General features: G+C 37.1%; 1 protein-coding gene across 3 annotated transcripts in view; it reads right to left on the reverse strand.

Moving 5' to 3' along the window:
* LOC107669516 (EGF-like repeat and discoidin I-like domain-containing protein 3) overlaps window positions 1-16465 on the reverse strand; it is a 207606-nt gene that overhangs the window by 118825 nt on the left and 72316 nt on the right. Inside the window, exon 2 of one of the 3 annotated variants that reach the window (XM_016461786.1) lies at window positions 9424-9453. The exons of 1 other annotated variant lie outside the window; for it this stretch is intronic. In XM_016461786.1, coding sequence (XP_016317272.1) covers window positions 9424-9453 — 30 coding nt within the window. Of the gene's footprint in view, window positions 1-9423; window positions 9475-16465 lie in introns of all 3 variants that reach the window. One more of the 3 variants, XM_016461785.1, reaches the window with a different exon arrangement.

The raw sequence follows: 16465 nt of genomic DNA on the forward strand, positions 1-16465 counted from the left end.
TTATTATTATTATTATTATTATTGTTGAAGCAGTTGTGGTGCTTTTTTGAGGTGTTGATTTTTGTGGAAACTGATATGTTAAATGGAACAGTATTTATTTGATATAGAATTTTTTGTAACATTATAAGTGATTTTACTGCCATTTTTTATCAATTTAATGCATGTTTGCTGTAAAAGTATTAATATGAATTAATTAAAAGTATTAATTAATAAAAAAAATATTGACTGAACAAAGTACTAGTTTTCTGTAAATTCAAATTCTGTAAACTCGAAACTTGAATAGAATAACTATTAAATTATCTGATTGTTTCAAAGGAACAAAATAATCCTGTAATCACTTGATTAAGTCAACCTATTACTAAAATCAACAATAACAGGGTAAATAAAATATGGGGCAATATTTTTTGTAATACTAATTTTAAACAATATGTATTGTAAAAATGACATTAATTTAATTTTGAGTGATGTGATTTTCACATATTGGCTCTTAATAGTTTGAGTGTCTCTACTCCAGATGGAAAACCACTTTGATTTCATCTATCGCCTTGGAAAAAAAAACAAAAAAAAATGAAAGTGTTGTAACAAAAATGCTGATTTCACTACTAACAGCTTTAAAACCAACATTCAGGCACTGGACTGACCGTTCTAGAGTAGCTTCTAATCTCTTAGTCTTCTCAAATCCTGCATTTACAAGCAAGCCAACCTCATAAAAACCCCCGGAGGGCCCATATCTCATGGCCTATCAATACCATACTGATGTTTAAAACATTAGAGTGCCTGCATCAGGCTGCATGCTGTCAAAAGTTGCTTGATGAAATTGCAGGGCAGTCAGTTTAATCTTTCAAAATATCAGCAGCAAGTTCTATAGGAGGGCATGGGTGGAGTAGAGAGATGTATTACAGAGACATGATCAATGTGCTCTTAAGTGCAAAGACAGACTAAATGTAGATTGTTCAAAAGACACACATTTCATATTGGGTCCAAAGCAGAGGAGCTCTGGATGAGAGTCTTGAAAATGTTTGATTGCGTGACACAGTAGGATCTTTGAAAGATAGACTACTGCTCAAAAAATTGGGGTGAGTAAGATTGATTGATTGATTGATTTCAATACTGTTATTTAGCAAGGATACATTAATTTTATCAGAAGTAAATGTAAAAAACATTTATAATAAATAAACAAACAAACAAACAAACAATTTCAAATAAATGCTGTTCTTGAAATGCATTTGAATTTTCTATTCAACAAAGGATCCTCAAAAAATTATGGGTTTAACAAAAATATTATGCAGAACAATGGTAAATAATAATAATAATAATAATAATAATAATAATAATAATAATAATAATAATGAATGTTTATTGAGTACCAAATCAGCACTAAAATTATAACTAAAATAAAAGAGAAAATAAAGTATAGAATCTAATAAATAAAAAAAACAACTAAAATAACAGTATATAATTTATACTAAAATAACACTGGGATCATGTGACACAGATCTTTTCAACTATGTATCAAATAATCCTTTAAAAAAGAAGGTCATGGTTTCCACAAAAATATTAAGTTATATAATAACAAATGTTTAAGCAGCAAATCATCGCATTAGAATGATTTCTGAACAATCATGCGACACTGAAGACTGGAGTAATTCCTGCAAAAAAAAAATCAACTATGGAATAAATTACGTTTTAAAATATTAAAACAGAGAACTTTTATTTAACATGTAATAATATTACACAATATTACTGTTTTTACTGTCTTTTGGTGAAATAAATGCAGTCTTGGTGATCATATGAGATGTAAATCTTCTTACATGGTTTTACAAATGGAAACATTACATGAACTCACGCCGATTTGTTATAAAAGTAAAAGTTAGTGGTGTTCTTAGACAACATAGGCTACATGTAAAAAAAAAAAATTAAAAAATTAAAAAAAAAAAATTATAATATATGTCACTTCTAGAAAAATGTGCCACAGAGGGTAACCCTATCGACACTTGTGAATTCCAGTACTGCGTCTCAGCTTTAATGAGACTAGCATCTAATTAAAGGGACACACCATGTAATAACCTTGCCAGAACTCTATTAAAAGCCCTCTGCATCCTGAAGGAGAGGGTGACAGCTATGCCTGCATTCTGACATGACAATCTATAACTGCACAAAGCGTTGTGACAGCCCCCTCTCTACCTCCAGAGATATGGAAGTCAGAAGAGGGAGAGCAAGAGCAAGGCATGGAGAGAGACAGTGTGAGGAGGAGAAAAAGGAGTGGGAAAAAGGAAGGAGGGGGCACGTACGCCACATTTGCACATGTTCCTGAGAGACATCGCCAGGCATTGTGGCCAATGAAACAAAGCTTTGTCCTCTGTGCTGTTCCCTTTTGTGGCGCAAGTCAGGGGGATCAACAAGAATGTCAGCCGTTGCTGTGCTGCTCGTGATTGTGGCAGGAAAGTAATTGATGTTGGCTGACACATGCATCCCGATTTTCCGACAAGTCACAATGGAAGCCAATCTATCAGAATAGCCTGGTTCCAGTGCAGTATAGTAAAACCTCAGTGGTGGTTAAACACAGCAAATTGTCCGATGTTCCCTGTGCAATTAATCACTTTCTGTTGGACGCTCCCTGCTAAATTCCCAAAAGTGAATTCTTTCTCTTATACGAATCAACCTTAAACATCATTGACATGAGACAGGTAAGCAAACCAAATGTGTTACACTTGCTAATGTATTCATTTATGCAGAATGTGGGTAATGTGACTTGGATGGTATGGAAATCGTAACACATTAATATGGAGATATGGTGGTCACTTGGTTGGATTATAATAATTACAGCTTTGCCGTCTGAACCCGTGCGGGTTTTCATTGAACAAACCTTTCAGCCATCGATTGGATCACCTGTATCTGACTTCTGCGAAGTCCATGCAAATAAAGCTGTCATTAAATAAAGCAATCCATCCATGATAATTACACTCCACACCGTCTATAGAGCATCGTATATAACAAAGAGCCCACTGTACCTTGGCATGCAGCGGAAGTACTGTAGGTGTTTTAATTACTGTTCCCTCAAATGATCTCCAGGTGAAGGTGATGGAGGTGAGAGGGGCTCAGACAGCCTCTCTGTGTCTGAGTCATCATGAGCAGATTGAGTCGAGCGTTTGGGAGGTAGGGAGGTGAGCAAGTGGGGAGCTGGAGCTTAAATCAGACTTCCTATAAAGTAAAATCAAGCACAGCACCAGCGCATAGCAACAGTGAGGTCATGTGCACATGACCTGTATGTATCTTATGAGTCTGGGGACTGCAGAATGCTTTTTTCCACTATGGTCAGGTATTCACTTAAACAGTGAGGTCCAACAGACTGAGCACACATTGAAAACTGCGATTTTTTAAATGTTTTTATTTATTTATTTTTATTTTTTGGAAGCTTTTGGAAGCACATTCATGAACACAACCAATTCTACAATTCTGAATGCACAATCCACAATATTCTCCAATAAAAAAGGAACATACATTACTGATAATTTGGGTAATAAGACACTGACTTGCATATGTATTTAAACTTCAAAAGTTGAATGAACATATTTTACCTGCCCTCAATGGGAAGCAATGTCAGTATGCTGTAATTTAGAGCACTGTGTCCTTAATCGAGAATCACTGTACCACAGAAAAAAAAAAAACGAAACACACACCTATTCGCATTAATGCCTATGCAGGCACATTAAAAGAGATGTTCAGCTCGCAGAGTTGCAGGGTAAGAGCTTACACGGCTCATACGTGGCCTAATTCTGTCTTCATTCTTTAGAGGGAGTGCATTATCAGCCTCCTACCAGTTCACTGCCTCCTGCCCAATACACTCGCCTCTCCCACTAAGAACTACGGCCGGCAGAGAAAAGCACTTACTTCTGGCTTTTAGAGCCGTCTGCCCTGTCTCTAAATCCCGCCGTGCACGCTATATGACAAGACACGCTGACTAAGCTGAATAGATGCAACAACGAGTTAAAGCAAAAACAGAACAGAGGCAAAAGAAATAAATCAGTGGCCATCCAGCGCTCCACCAAGGGAGCAAAATATCTTGGGGCAGCCAAAGTAAGTTCAATCTCACCTAGGAAAGTCTTTCAGATATGGAAGGTGAGGGTGTAAACGGGAGGCAGGAAATGCCATGGAAATGTCACCATGATAGCAGCCTGGCAGGAGAAGAAGAGCCCAGAGATTCTCTCCTGTCAACTCACATCCATCCAAGAATGCAGGGCTGATAAGAACAGACATGGCCAAATGAAAACTCCTGCAACAGTTTACTTTGGATAGACCAACTGATTTGGGTGCTTATTTTGTCATCCTAATTGCATTTCTGAAGGAATATCACAATTCATGAATAAATAAGTCAGATAAGTCAAGTCAAATTTATTTGTATAGCGCTTTTCACAATACACATTGTTTCACAGCAGCTTTGCGGAAAATAATGATATTATTGTTTATAATATCTTCATGCCTTATAATTAATAATAATAATTCATTACATTTATATAGCGCTTTTCTAGGCACTCAAAGCGTTTTACATTGTCAGGGGGTATCTCCTCATCCACCACCAGTGTGCAGCATCCACCTGGATGATGCGACGGCAGCCATAGTGCACCAGAACACCCACCACACGCCAGCTTATTGGTGGAGAGGAGACAGAGTGATGAAGCCAATCAGTAGATATGGGGATTGTTAGGAGGCCATGATGATCAGAGGCCAATGGGCAAATTTTGCCAGGATGCTGAGGTCACACCTCTACTCTTTTTGAAAGACATTCTGGGATTTTTAATGACCACAGAGAGTCAGGACCTCGGTTTAACGTCTCATCCGAAGGACGGTGCTTGTTGACAGTATAGTGTCCCCGTCACTATACTGGGGCGTTAGGACCCACACAGACCACAGGGTGAGCACCCCCTGCTGGCCTCACTAACACCTCTTCCAGCAGCAACCTAGTTTTCCCAGGAGGTCTCCCATCCAGGTACTGACCAGGCTCAGCCCTGCTTAGCTTCAGTGGGTAACCAGTCTTGGGCTACAGGGTGATATGGCTGCCAGTCGCGTTTAGCAGATTAGAACTTACCAATAATATAGTTTACATTCTGTAACAATAAAAGCAATCAGGCAGTTATCTGTTGCCCTACGCAAGCAGTCTGTATGTATGCAGAAGAGTTGGGTAATAATATAGTTTCAATTTATGAAAAAAAAAAAAATCAGGCAGCTGAGATTTGCAATATAGTATATATCAATTTACATGAGTGCACTGTACTATATACAGATACATTTGGAAATCATACATATCTAACTTTATATGGAGAGCTGTGCAATAATACAGTTTACATTTTGCGGTGATATACACAATCGTGCAGTCAAAATTTGCTATTTAATACATATTGATTTATGTGAGTATACTGTATGTACTGTATGTAAATTTTTCTGAAGATATAACAAGACAGATAAGATTAAGCAATGCTCATTACACTGAGAAGTTAAATAATGAGTTTGTTAGTTATTTTTTCCTCACAAGCACAAATAAGGCTCATTTTAAGATTAAAGGTAAATGTAAAAGTCCTTCCTCATTAGTTACCTGCTGTGTATGTTTATTATTGAAAATAAAAGAGCCAGCTAATGTGTTTATTTTAATGTAGAAATGTTTATGCATGTTTCATAAGACCGATTAACGTGTCAAATGTTTTCCAGACATGTTTTTTTTCTTTTAGAACATACGGCAAATGCTATGCTGGCAACCTGCTTACAGAACATGTCTTTATGCTGAGATTGAACATGCTGAGCCTTTCAAAAGGCCACGTTTATAATAAAGCCTTCAAATTATTGCCAGCCATTTGATGCTAACAATTACCAGGTAAAGCAGGACCTGCATGAAAACAGAAGTCACCTCTTTCCATTTCAAAGTTGAAATGCACAACACAGCATATTGAAATAATGTTTCTCGGATTACAAAAAAATGTGCTCGTGCCAAAAGCAGGGCATTTAGAAAAGAGGGCTTTTAGCATGTCAGTGTCTGATGGAGGGGTCATAATATTGGCCGGTGAACTCAGTCCCACCTTTAGTTAAGGCATACTAATGTTCGCTACTGCTTTATCACTCAAACTCCCCAGGAGGAAGAAGAAAGTGTATTATTCATGCAACACGCTCCTCCATAGCAACTACACTAATAAGGGCCCAGTGGGCTACGATGAATATTCTCCATCTCCATATAAAATGTACATATCAAAATCATAATTGAACAAAGAACAGAGAAAAGCACAGTGACGCAGTTAAGAAATACAAGAGAACCGTTCTGATCTAATAAGGCAAAACTAAGAGGAGCTGATATTCAGATTGTGTTATAAATTCTGAAATTTTATTCATACTGAGTGTCACCTCTCATTTGGTTAATCATAGCCCTCGCATTCTGCAGTGTTAAAGTACAGTAAGACATACGGTCTAAAGAGCTTATACGGCTTCATTTTTGCTCCTTTTGAAACACAAAGATACGCCAGTATGATCTGTGATATCTGCCTTACTGCAAACAGAGTTCATACAGTAAAAAAGACATGTGGTACAAAAATAAATCTGCTTCCCATTTACCTCTTTCTCACAAACTTGGCAAGACAATAAAAACAAATAGCTGTAATAGGAATAATAGGGTGTAATAGGGTGCTGTAATAAGAATAAATGCATTTAGGGGAATAAATGATTACCTTTTTTACGCTTTTGGTCTCGTTTAATCTATATATTTATATCAAACATGTAACATAATATTAAGCTGACAGCCTGAGGTCTTGTTTGAACAGTATACTGCAGGAGCCACTGGTTCAAGTGTCACACGCCACATGTATACCAATGAATGCAATAATGATACACACACACTCAAGCAGGAGCACTACTGCATGTACTTACCATCCCCATGAAATGTATCATTTTGGCTTCAACAGGTCATAATTCTAGGTTTAAAATCTCAATTCAATGCTGAAATGCTTCAGGCCTGAAGAACCAATGAGGTCATTGCTCTAACCCTTGTGGATTATGGAAAATGAAATAATACAAAATAATGCCAGATTATATGTGAGCTTTAGATCCGAAACCAATCCAAACGATCCCAAACAACAATCTAAAGTTCATCTGCTCTGTGGATTGTTTTTTCTGATTGTGGTCCACATGCAGAGACTCATGTCAAATGAAGATGCATGTACATTCTTCAAATCTGTCAAAACAAATGTAAGCAAATCAGATTAATAACAATTTCATAAAGCATTCTTATTTTCTCGATGAAGACATCTTTCTTTGGGTGCACGCCTTCTTTTTATCCACAACATATCATTTAGGACAGTATATCCCAATTTTATGTTTTCCTAAATGCTAAAATATAAAATGGAAATGATCAACAACGAACTACTGTTAAACTATTACGTTTTTGGATTTAACAAAGCAAGCAAGGTTAAAACCATCTTGTGGTTAAGAATAATTTATTTAGGACAGCAGCATACACAGCATGAAAGAAAAAAAATTAAGTAAGATGACAGCATAATTTAATTGTGAGCAGTGTCATTTACAGGCTTTTATGTACATCAAAGATCAGAACTTGCTTGGAGAAACCAATAGATGTTGGTAAGTGTAAACTATAGAACATACAGTAGCATGAAGCTGGTAGCATCAACATAAAGCACGGCTGGCTGAAGAGTTAGCAGAACTAATCTGAAATTCTAAAAAGGCTTAAAAAGCCACTTTGGATGCTAAACTAATATGAAATGACAGTTTCTTGGATAGGATATGACAGCTGCAATATACATAGTGTGGTTCTTAGAGAAAAGCATTTAAGTAACCACAGAGTCTGGTTGAGGTAGAGAAGATGGCCTACTCATACAAATGTGAATGGGAGAAACCATAACACTAAATAAAGCTGCAGGAATGGAGGTCCTGCCATTCAGTTACAAGAGCACATCGGCTTTTGATTATATCAGACTGAAAGGAAGAAGCTAAATAAACTAAATTTAAGGAATAGTGCACACTAAAATGAAAATTGTCATCTTTTACTCACCCTGATGTTTTTCCAAACCTATATGACTGACTTTCTTCCATTATATAGACACTAAAACTTTTTTACAAGATACCTAATGTTCCACAGAAGAAAAAAAATCATACAGGTTTGGAACAGCATTAGTAAATTATGATCATTTTAATTTTTGAGAGAACTAACTCTTTAAATAAACAAAATGTATTATACTGTTGTTGTCAGATAAAATACAGTCTGAAGTCCCTTTCAAACTGACTGGATATAAAACTTTCAGATGGCACAAAGCTCATTTCTCCATCACTGTAAGTTACCGAAACCATGAAAACACGCAATACACGGTAGAAACACGTTTGTGCAGCAGAGTGGCTCTTTCTCACACTGTATGATGTGACAGACAACTAGTTTTCCAGTCCAGTTTCTGAGAATGCGGTTGTGAGTCCTGAAAATTTACAGTTGTGAGTTTGGTTACAGAATGCGGTTGTCATGCCCCTAAATAACCGTGTGTGAATGTAACTGTATTAAGGACTCAAATACAGGACTGACAACCATATTCTGCTGCTGTGAGAACGTGGCCCAAGAGAATCTGAATCATGATTAATGATCTACCTCATAAAAATCTAAATTTACACAAAAGTCTATCTGAAACTGTCTATGGTGACAGAGAGCAACAGATGGGCATCTTGTTCACAATGTGAGAGGAACACCCAGGAACGTGAAGACAGGAGGGCTGGAGCGTTTTTATTGAAAGCTTGGAACCCAATAAAACAACGAGGCATGAGAGAAGAGTCTGAGCACTCTTGAAAGCAGCTCCGCTCACAGAGATCAGTGGGCTTGAGAGTAAGTGCTGACCAGGTGAGATGAGAGGGATTAATGGGTGGGATACTGAGGAGCCAAGGAGGTTGAGAGGAGGTGGAGAAAAGCAAACACCTTATATTACCGGAATATGTGTGTGTGTGTGTGTGTGTGTGTGTGTGTGTACGAATGTGTATGCACAGTCCCAAATGTGCACAAGCATTAACATTTTTAAAAAGCAAGAAAATATATCAACAGTGACGGCAACCAAATTCGATTGCGAGCGAGCGATCAGAATAGCAGCATTTGAAATGAGACTGGGTGATATATCATAAGCAGAGGGGTTTCTGCAGCAGGTTTCGAGATACTCTATGTATCAACGTCATGGTGAGAAGACAGAATAACACAGCAAGGATGATGTGACATCAGAAGAGATCTTGAGAAGGTGTGAAGAAACAGGTAAGGGAAGAGCTCTGAAATAGACGTGTGAATTTCATGCAGGGAAGGTCGCATATGCCGAAACTGACAACAGTAGAAGGACGTGCAACAAAGAGAGATACAGGAGCCAAATGAGGGGATCACAACAATTACCATATGTAGATATATCCCACCTGCTGAAGTCGGATCCTCACCATCTGCTGCTATGGAGGGATATAAAGGAACTGGAGGGGAGGAAGGAGAAAAAAGAAAGAGGCGTGGTCAATTCTCTGTCACATAACCTCCCTTGTAACACAAAAGCTATTTGCAGTTTAACAGGTGGTGCATTTGAGCACACCAAAAATATAATAAAAATAGTTAAAAACAGCACAAAACAGCCATATTCTTCTTTATCTCACACATCACATTGACTACATACTGTACCCTCCGTCAGTGTTTGGGACTGACAACCGAGCTGTTGTAACTCACTAACCGTCCTGTACGTAAACAACTGCAGAACAGATAATATATATATGAACACTTAACCAAAGTCATGCTCCTTCACTAACTAGCCTTGAGCAATGCCTGAAACCATGTTAACAGATAAAGATAATATCTTAATATTATAGTAATAATAGATAATATAGATCATATCTAGAAAATATCTTTGTTTGTCATACTTTGAATGTCGGATTGTCATCTGAAACTCGCAGCAAACATCAAATGCATATACAGAGAAAAGATGAAATGAAAGTTGTAAATGAAAATGAAATTCACAGCATGGCATATATATATATATATATATATATATATGTATAGGGCTCCACATTAAGTCTTGACGTGCTTGCCTTAAATTGAGTTCTAGAACACTTTTTAACTTTATGAAGGGCAATATTTTCCTAACCTTATTAAATGTACGTGTCATCATTTACGTCAAATTCTTACATTTTTATCAATACATTCAGTTAGAATAATAAGGCACTGTATGGTTGTTACCATTCAAATAAAATCAGTATCAATAAACATCTTTCTTTTTTTTTTCTTTTTTTTCTTTTTTTTACTTACTGGTAAAAAATGTATAGCCTGAATGCACTGTAAGTCGCTTTGTATAAAAGCGTCTGCAAAATGCATAAATTATTAATTATTATTAATTATCTTTCCAAGGCAGAGGAAACAAAGAAGCTGCATCGAAAGTTCCATTTAGATCTACACTGGATGCGGCGCAAGTGATGTCTCAATCTATTTATAACGTACTGACACAAAGTTCAAATGATCTGCAACGCTCGCTTTGTTGCTTTCAGTGTAGACAGACTTTAGCTGTTGCAGCGCAGTGCGGCGCGACACAACACAACACGTCAACTGTCACGACAGTGTAACCCAGGAAGCACATACCTATTTCATACATATATCAATGACATGACACTGTCAGTTGCCATTCTGTTAATACAGCACACATCAGCTGAACTCACTCTCAAAATATATTTGTGACGTCGTGGAATATAAGAGGAATAATGCGGCTGTCATTTTCTTTCATACTCATTACTCATTTTAGTTCTCCCAACGGGCTGGGCCGGCTGACTGCTGCTGCTGTCTGAATGTAGCCGATGACCGTTCTCATAATTGCCTGAAGGTCAGGCTCTTTGGAATTAGGACAGTCTCACAGAGCAAGTTTTAACACAATATCTAAACGTTGCTGTTGCGTCTGACCCTGCCGCTCGCTCAGCCGAAGCCCAACCTGTATTTATCATTCAGCAGCAGCTCTCAGATTATTCCGCTGAGCATGCATGCGTTTGACTGTTAATCGCTGTGCTGTGGGCCTTAAAGGCAAGGATGAACCCAAACTGTCTCCAGCCATTATCATTGACCTCCATCAACCTGATCACGTTGTAACAGGAAGGCTCCTGGTACCCTTTCCTTTTTCTTATATATATATATATATATATATGAAATATATAATTTAATGTATTACATAAATTAAGCATAATACTGTTTCAATACTCAATTCAAGTCATCTACTCAAAAAATAGCAATGAAACTACACACAATAAAAAAATAAATTCCCAAAAAGCAAGCAATTAAGTAAGTAAGTAGTAAGTACGTAAATAAATAGTTTTATTTATTTTTATTTTTTTAATGTGGATTTATCAGAATACTGGGGTGCATATAGTGTGTGAGACAGATCTATTTACACTTGATGTAAATAGTAAAAATTCAAAACAAATTAAAATTAAAATAGGATTAAATAATTTTCATGTGTCTATGGTTTAGTGCATACAATATAAGGAGACATATGCTAAGCTGTGGAGCACACACAAAGGGCACAAGTCCATTTCCTCTCCCCTGTGTACTTTGTACACATTGTCAATTTCAATAATATATATATAACCCAAACTGTCTCCAGCCATTATCATTGACCTCCATCAACCTGATCACGTTGTAACAGGAAGGCTCCTGGTACCCTTTCCTTTTTCTTCTCTTTCACTCTATCTTCATCCTATTCCTCTCCCTGTGAAAGGAGCTCTTCTTGTGTCCTGATGGTATCAGAACTGAGGTTAAGTTATCCTCACTGGCTGCATGTAATGAATTGTTTGGGTTTTTGTGTTGTTGGTAGCAATTGGAGGATAACTGTCTCTAAATAAATCTTAAGCATCCAATAAAAAAAACCCTGACCTCATTGGAGCTACGGACAGTGGGTAGTGCATTTGCTCATAACATACAAGTATGTTCAAAAGGACGCAGGATCAAATCCAGCCTTTCATATCCCATTTTCTCAGTCTTTTTTCACATTCCTGTTCTATATGATAAAGGCAAAATGTTGCATCCACAACACACACACACACAAAGGAGACATATGCTAAGCTGTGGAGCACACACAAAGGGCACAAGTCCATTTCCTCTCCCCTGTGTACTTTGTACACATTGTCAATTTCAATAATATATATATATATATCTTTCATTTTCATATTGAACTTCACTCTACTTCCTTTGGTATTTTCATACAGATGTGGCACTGATGTGTAGAATGTCAAAGCCCCAATAATCTATGTAAAAAAGCTGAAGACATAGAGAAAAAGAGAGAGAGAGATCAGAGCTGTGTGGATGCGGGTGAGTGCCAATATCTGCTCCTCTACAACATACATAAGAGTGATTATCTGAGCCAAGACAGAAGTTCAACTACAAAGACATGCACAGACACAATACACAAGCTTTTGCGTGCCAAACACAGCTTTTCCTGGCAAGTATAAACACACATGCACAACCAGGGCACAAAGTACGCCTTTTTATGTTAATAAAATCCAAAGGCACAAGAACACACACTGCTTAAGAATACACACCATTTATAGCCATAAAACAGTTGTGTAGTGTTTGAAAGAGCTTCATGAACACAAATACGACATCACACATCCAAGCTCTTGACTCCGTCCACTGTGAACTGTATCTTGCTGTGGTTTTCTTCTGTTTTGCCGTTCTATCTTTCTCTTACAGAGCAGAGTGACAGCTCACAGACATGAAAGGGCCTCTCCCCATGCTATATCTTCCCACTTTCTTGCTCCCCCTCTTTCTGCTGGGTCTGGTTTCTAGAACCTTCTTTGATTTTTGTGTTATCTGCTCTCTGAAACATACTGCTGTACACTGGGGATTTGGCCCAGAGCCCCAGACATGAAAAACAATGTTTTTGAGGTGTGTGTGTGTGTGTTGTTTTGGAGGAAGGGGGGGATATGTGTGTATTTGTGTGTGTACTGGGCAGCGAGGTGTATTTTTAGTGAGGCAAAAACTCAAATTATATACCATACTTATGAATAGTAGTGTACGCATTTTGTACATGTACCAAGTTAATACCCAGATATTCTCTGAAATTGCCTGGAGTATTCATGCAAATATCATGGCTACAACATGGTAATCATTCAACACTAGGGATGTGAAATATAGTCGAGTAGTCACAGAAAAAAAAACATCTAATTGATTAGTAAGGTAGAATGGCTCATCTAGAGTTATCTAGTAACTGTCAGCACACAAAAACATGCTCTGTAACTTCAAAGCAGCAGTTTTCTAACAAATTCCAATTCCAAAAAAAAAAAAAAATAAATGTTTCTTTGAAAAAGAGTGGCCTGTGTAAATAGCGCATAAGAATTGTGCCTGATCAGGCCTAGTGGACCCTAGTCTCCACCTCAGACGTAATGCCCAGGCACCCACGTTGGCTGAACGTCTGACACACACACAATGGGAAACACTTTTGGAAGTAGTCATCTGATTGGATTAATTTCCAGGATTTCCAGGAGATGTGTGTGTCATGTTCTTTAACGATCCACCTGGAAAAAAGAAGAAAGCCATTGCATTCACAACTGTGACAGTGAGCGGATATTGGGATCAACTAAACTCGGATTTTCAAAAGTATGTGAAGTTCATTGCATAGACTCTTGATGACTGAAGATGATGTTCTTGAATGAATGATGTATTGGCTGCACGCTGGTCTGTTATTGTAGCGACGTCAACTTTACAATTTCACACCCCTAAATATGACACTCAACAAAACAAACTATGATTGGTTGCTTTACATGTGAGTCAGACGGTCTCTTGGACAGTCATTGGCCAATGAAAGCTGCCATCAGTCTGAAGATCTGGCTACACAAGACTAGGTGGACCCTAATTATACAGGCTCCTTTAAGCCCTTAGATTTTGTAAACAAGTAGTTTAGCATATCCCTACTCAGTACTTTGGTATTACCATCTGATATCATCTCTGCATCACAGCACTGCACTTTTATCAAAAGTATCGTAGCGTTTTGTGTCATTGTGATAATGTGCTTTCTTTGGAATACGTAGGCACTGATATAAATCTGGGTTACATCTGGGTGAAGTATTAGGAAGCATCTTCTCCCGAAGCAGCTCAAACAGCATCTGATCCAAGCAATGGCACCGCACAGTCTCGAACACAGAATCACTAAACTGATTACAGGAAGAAACACTGCTGCCAGACGTCACAGACTCATTCAATTAGTGCTGGAACTGACGTGTAGTATCTGTTCCGCCCCATCCTTCTGAAACTTTGATTAATTATGTTGTAACTATGGTAAGATACGTAAAAGCGAATTCTTTCTTTTAATTCAGCTATATTTAATGCCTGATAAACAGCGCTCATTCTGAAAAAAAAAAAAAATCTGCTTTTTACGCAGCCTGTTGTAGATCCCTTGAGTCTAAGAAAGAATTTAAAATCTGAGCTATTATATAATTACTGTGAAATGGTAGTTAGCCAGAATGGTTGTTAGCAGCCATCATTATATTCATCCCTGGCATGCTACTGTCAAGAGGAACCTTGCTTTACAAAGCAGTTCTTTTAAGATTCAGCAAGAGAAATGTATGTTTATATCATTCAGTTAATTAAAAATGTGAGAGAAACACTTCATTGATAAGATGAAAGCAGAGGAGGTCAAAGACAGCTACTCCTGAATGGCAGAAACTGAATATGGATGTAGCTTTATACAAAACTGTGTACATAAACAAGACAACTCAGTCATCATTTAACCGCCAGGTATTAGACCCCAAGCATGTCAGGACAGCGTTTCGTAACATTGTCATGTTGTGTGAGGTAATTAACATCACAGAGCAACAGAGACAAAAATGTATTGTGGTGTAAAACTCTTCTACTTGGAAAAAAACTTAAAATGTGCTTGAATAATCACCCATTTGTAGCAGGCAACAAAACCACAAAAACACCCCAACCAATTCTACCAATTTGTGCTATTGGAGGGATAAACCAGTTTTATGGCTCTGAGCATTCCAAGTAATCTGAATAATAATTTTTCCTTAAATAGATCTGCCTAACAGTACAACAGCACTGAGCAACCAAGATTTTACAATATATGCAACTATATAAAGTTCATGTTAATGCATGCGATCAATAAAATGTACTTAACTAAAAAGCCGCCTATAAATGTTATGATAGATAACTGATAAATGGCAGACAGTGAAGTGATGTACCATTTTTTCTAAATAGATTAAAAATAACACAAAACAATTGTTATTTCAAATGCTATAAGGGATAATAGGCATTGCAATATTTTAATGTACAGTATGAACACTAGATATAATGATTTTGATATTGATAATAGATATGAATGATCTTGAAGTCTGCTAAAGATACATTTAACACTATTACAGGGTTCCCACTCTTTCATGAACACCAGATTCAAGGACTTTCGAGGACTTTTGAAAGCACCATTTATTTTATATCAAGCGCCTATCAAATTCACACCCCAGCATATGTAGTGTCATGAAAGACTTTACATTACTTAACAGTTCACTTACATTTAACATTTACATTAAAAATTTCAGAGTAATAATGTTTTGAATGTGTAGGTTTCATAAATTTAGACCGTTTTGAGCAGTTGTGTTCAAAGGAATTTAATGAAATTCATTGAAGTCAGTACTGGTAATATTCAAATTCAATGCCTAAAATACTGATACAATATGCATCAAACTGGTTTTTGCTGTAGTTCTTGTACAAGATTTAAATTTGAAAGAATTTCTCAATTTTTAAATTAATAAAAAAGTGGTTAAATATTGTAATAACATGGTAAAACCTGTTAACATTAAAAAATGTGCACATTCGCTCAAAAGAGACGTTACTCATTAATAAATAAACTCAAGTCAAACTAATTTTGTAAATTATTTTTTATTGTAAATCCCATTTTTTCATCTTTGACCTACAGGAATGCAGCTGCTCAAACATGCAGCTGCTCAAAACGTCAATATATTTTAAAAATATTTCATGAACGTGCAAATCTGCAAAAAAAGAATATAAAGAAAATTTAAAAAAAAATAGGACTTTCTATTTGCTTTTAAACTGTAAACGCTTTTCACTAAGCTGTTTTTTTTTTTATTTTTCAAGTTCTACATTTTTCCCCTTTGCTCCATGTTGCAGTAAGTTTTGGGAGTTCATTTTTAGTCCATCTCCTATCCTGAAAAGTCTGTCTTGCAGAGCCTAAAACTTACTGCCAGATTCTGGAAGATCAATTCTTCAAACAGAGGATGTGGTGCTGGTCCTTCAAGAGTCACTCTCAACTTAGGGAGTGGGCGGTAATGGTCAGAAATACAGCGGGAGCGGGCTAAAGAAAACTGTCCCGCTCAGGGCTCTACGCTGCGCATCAACTCACGCGCTGTTTTTTTTTTTTTCGCGCTACCCCATCTCCACCCCCAATCATTAGTGCCGTTTCGTTCTGTCTTTGACAGAACATAT

Source organism: Sinocyclocheilus anshuiensis, unplaced genomic scaffold (assembly GCF_001515605.1).
Source record: "Sinocyclocheilus anshuiensis isolate Anshui unplaced genomic scaffold, SAMN03320099.WGS_v1.1 scaffold356, whole genome shotgun sequence".
Classification (NCBI taxonomy): domain Eukaryota; kingdom Metazoa; phylum Chordata; class Actinopteri; order Cypriniformes; family Cyprinidae; genus Sinocyclocheilus; species Sinocyclocheilus anshuiensis.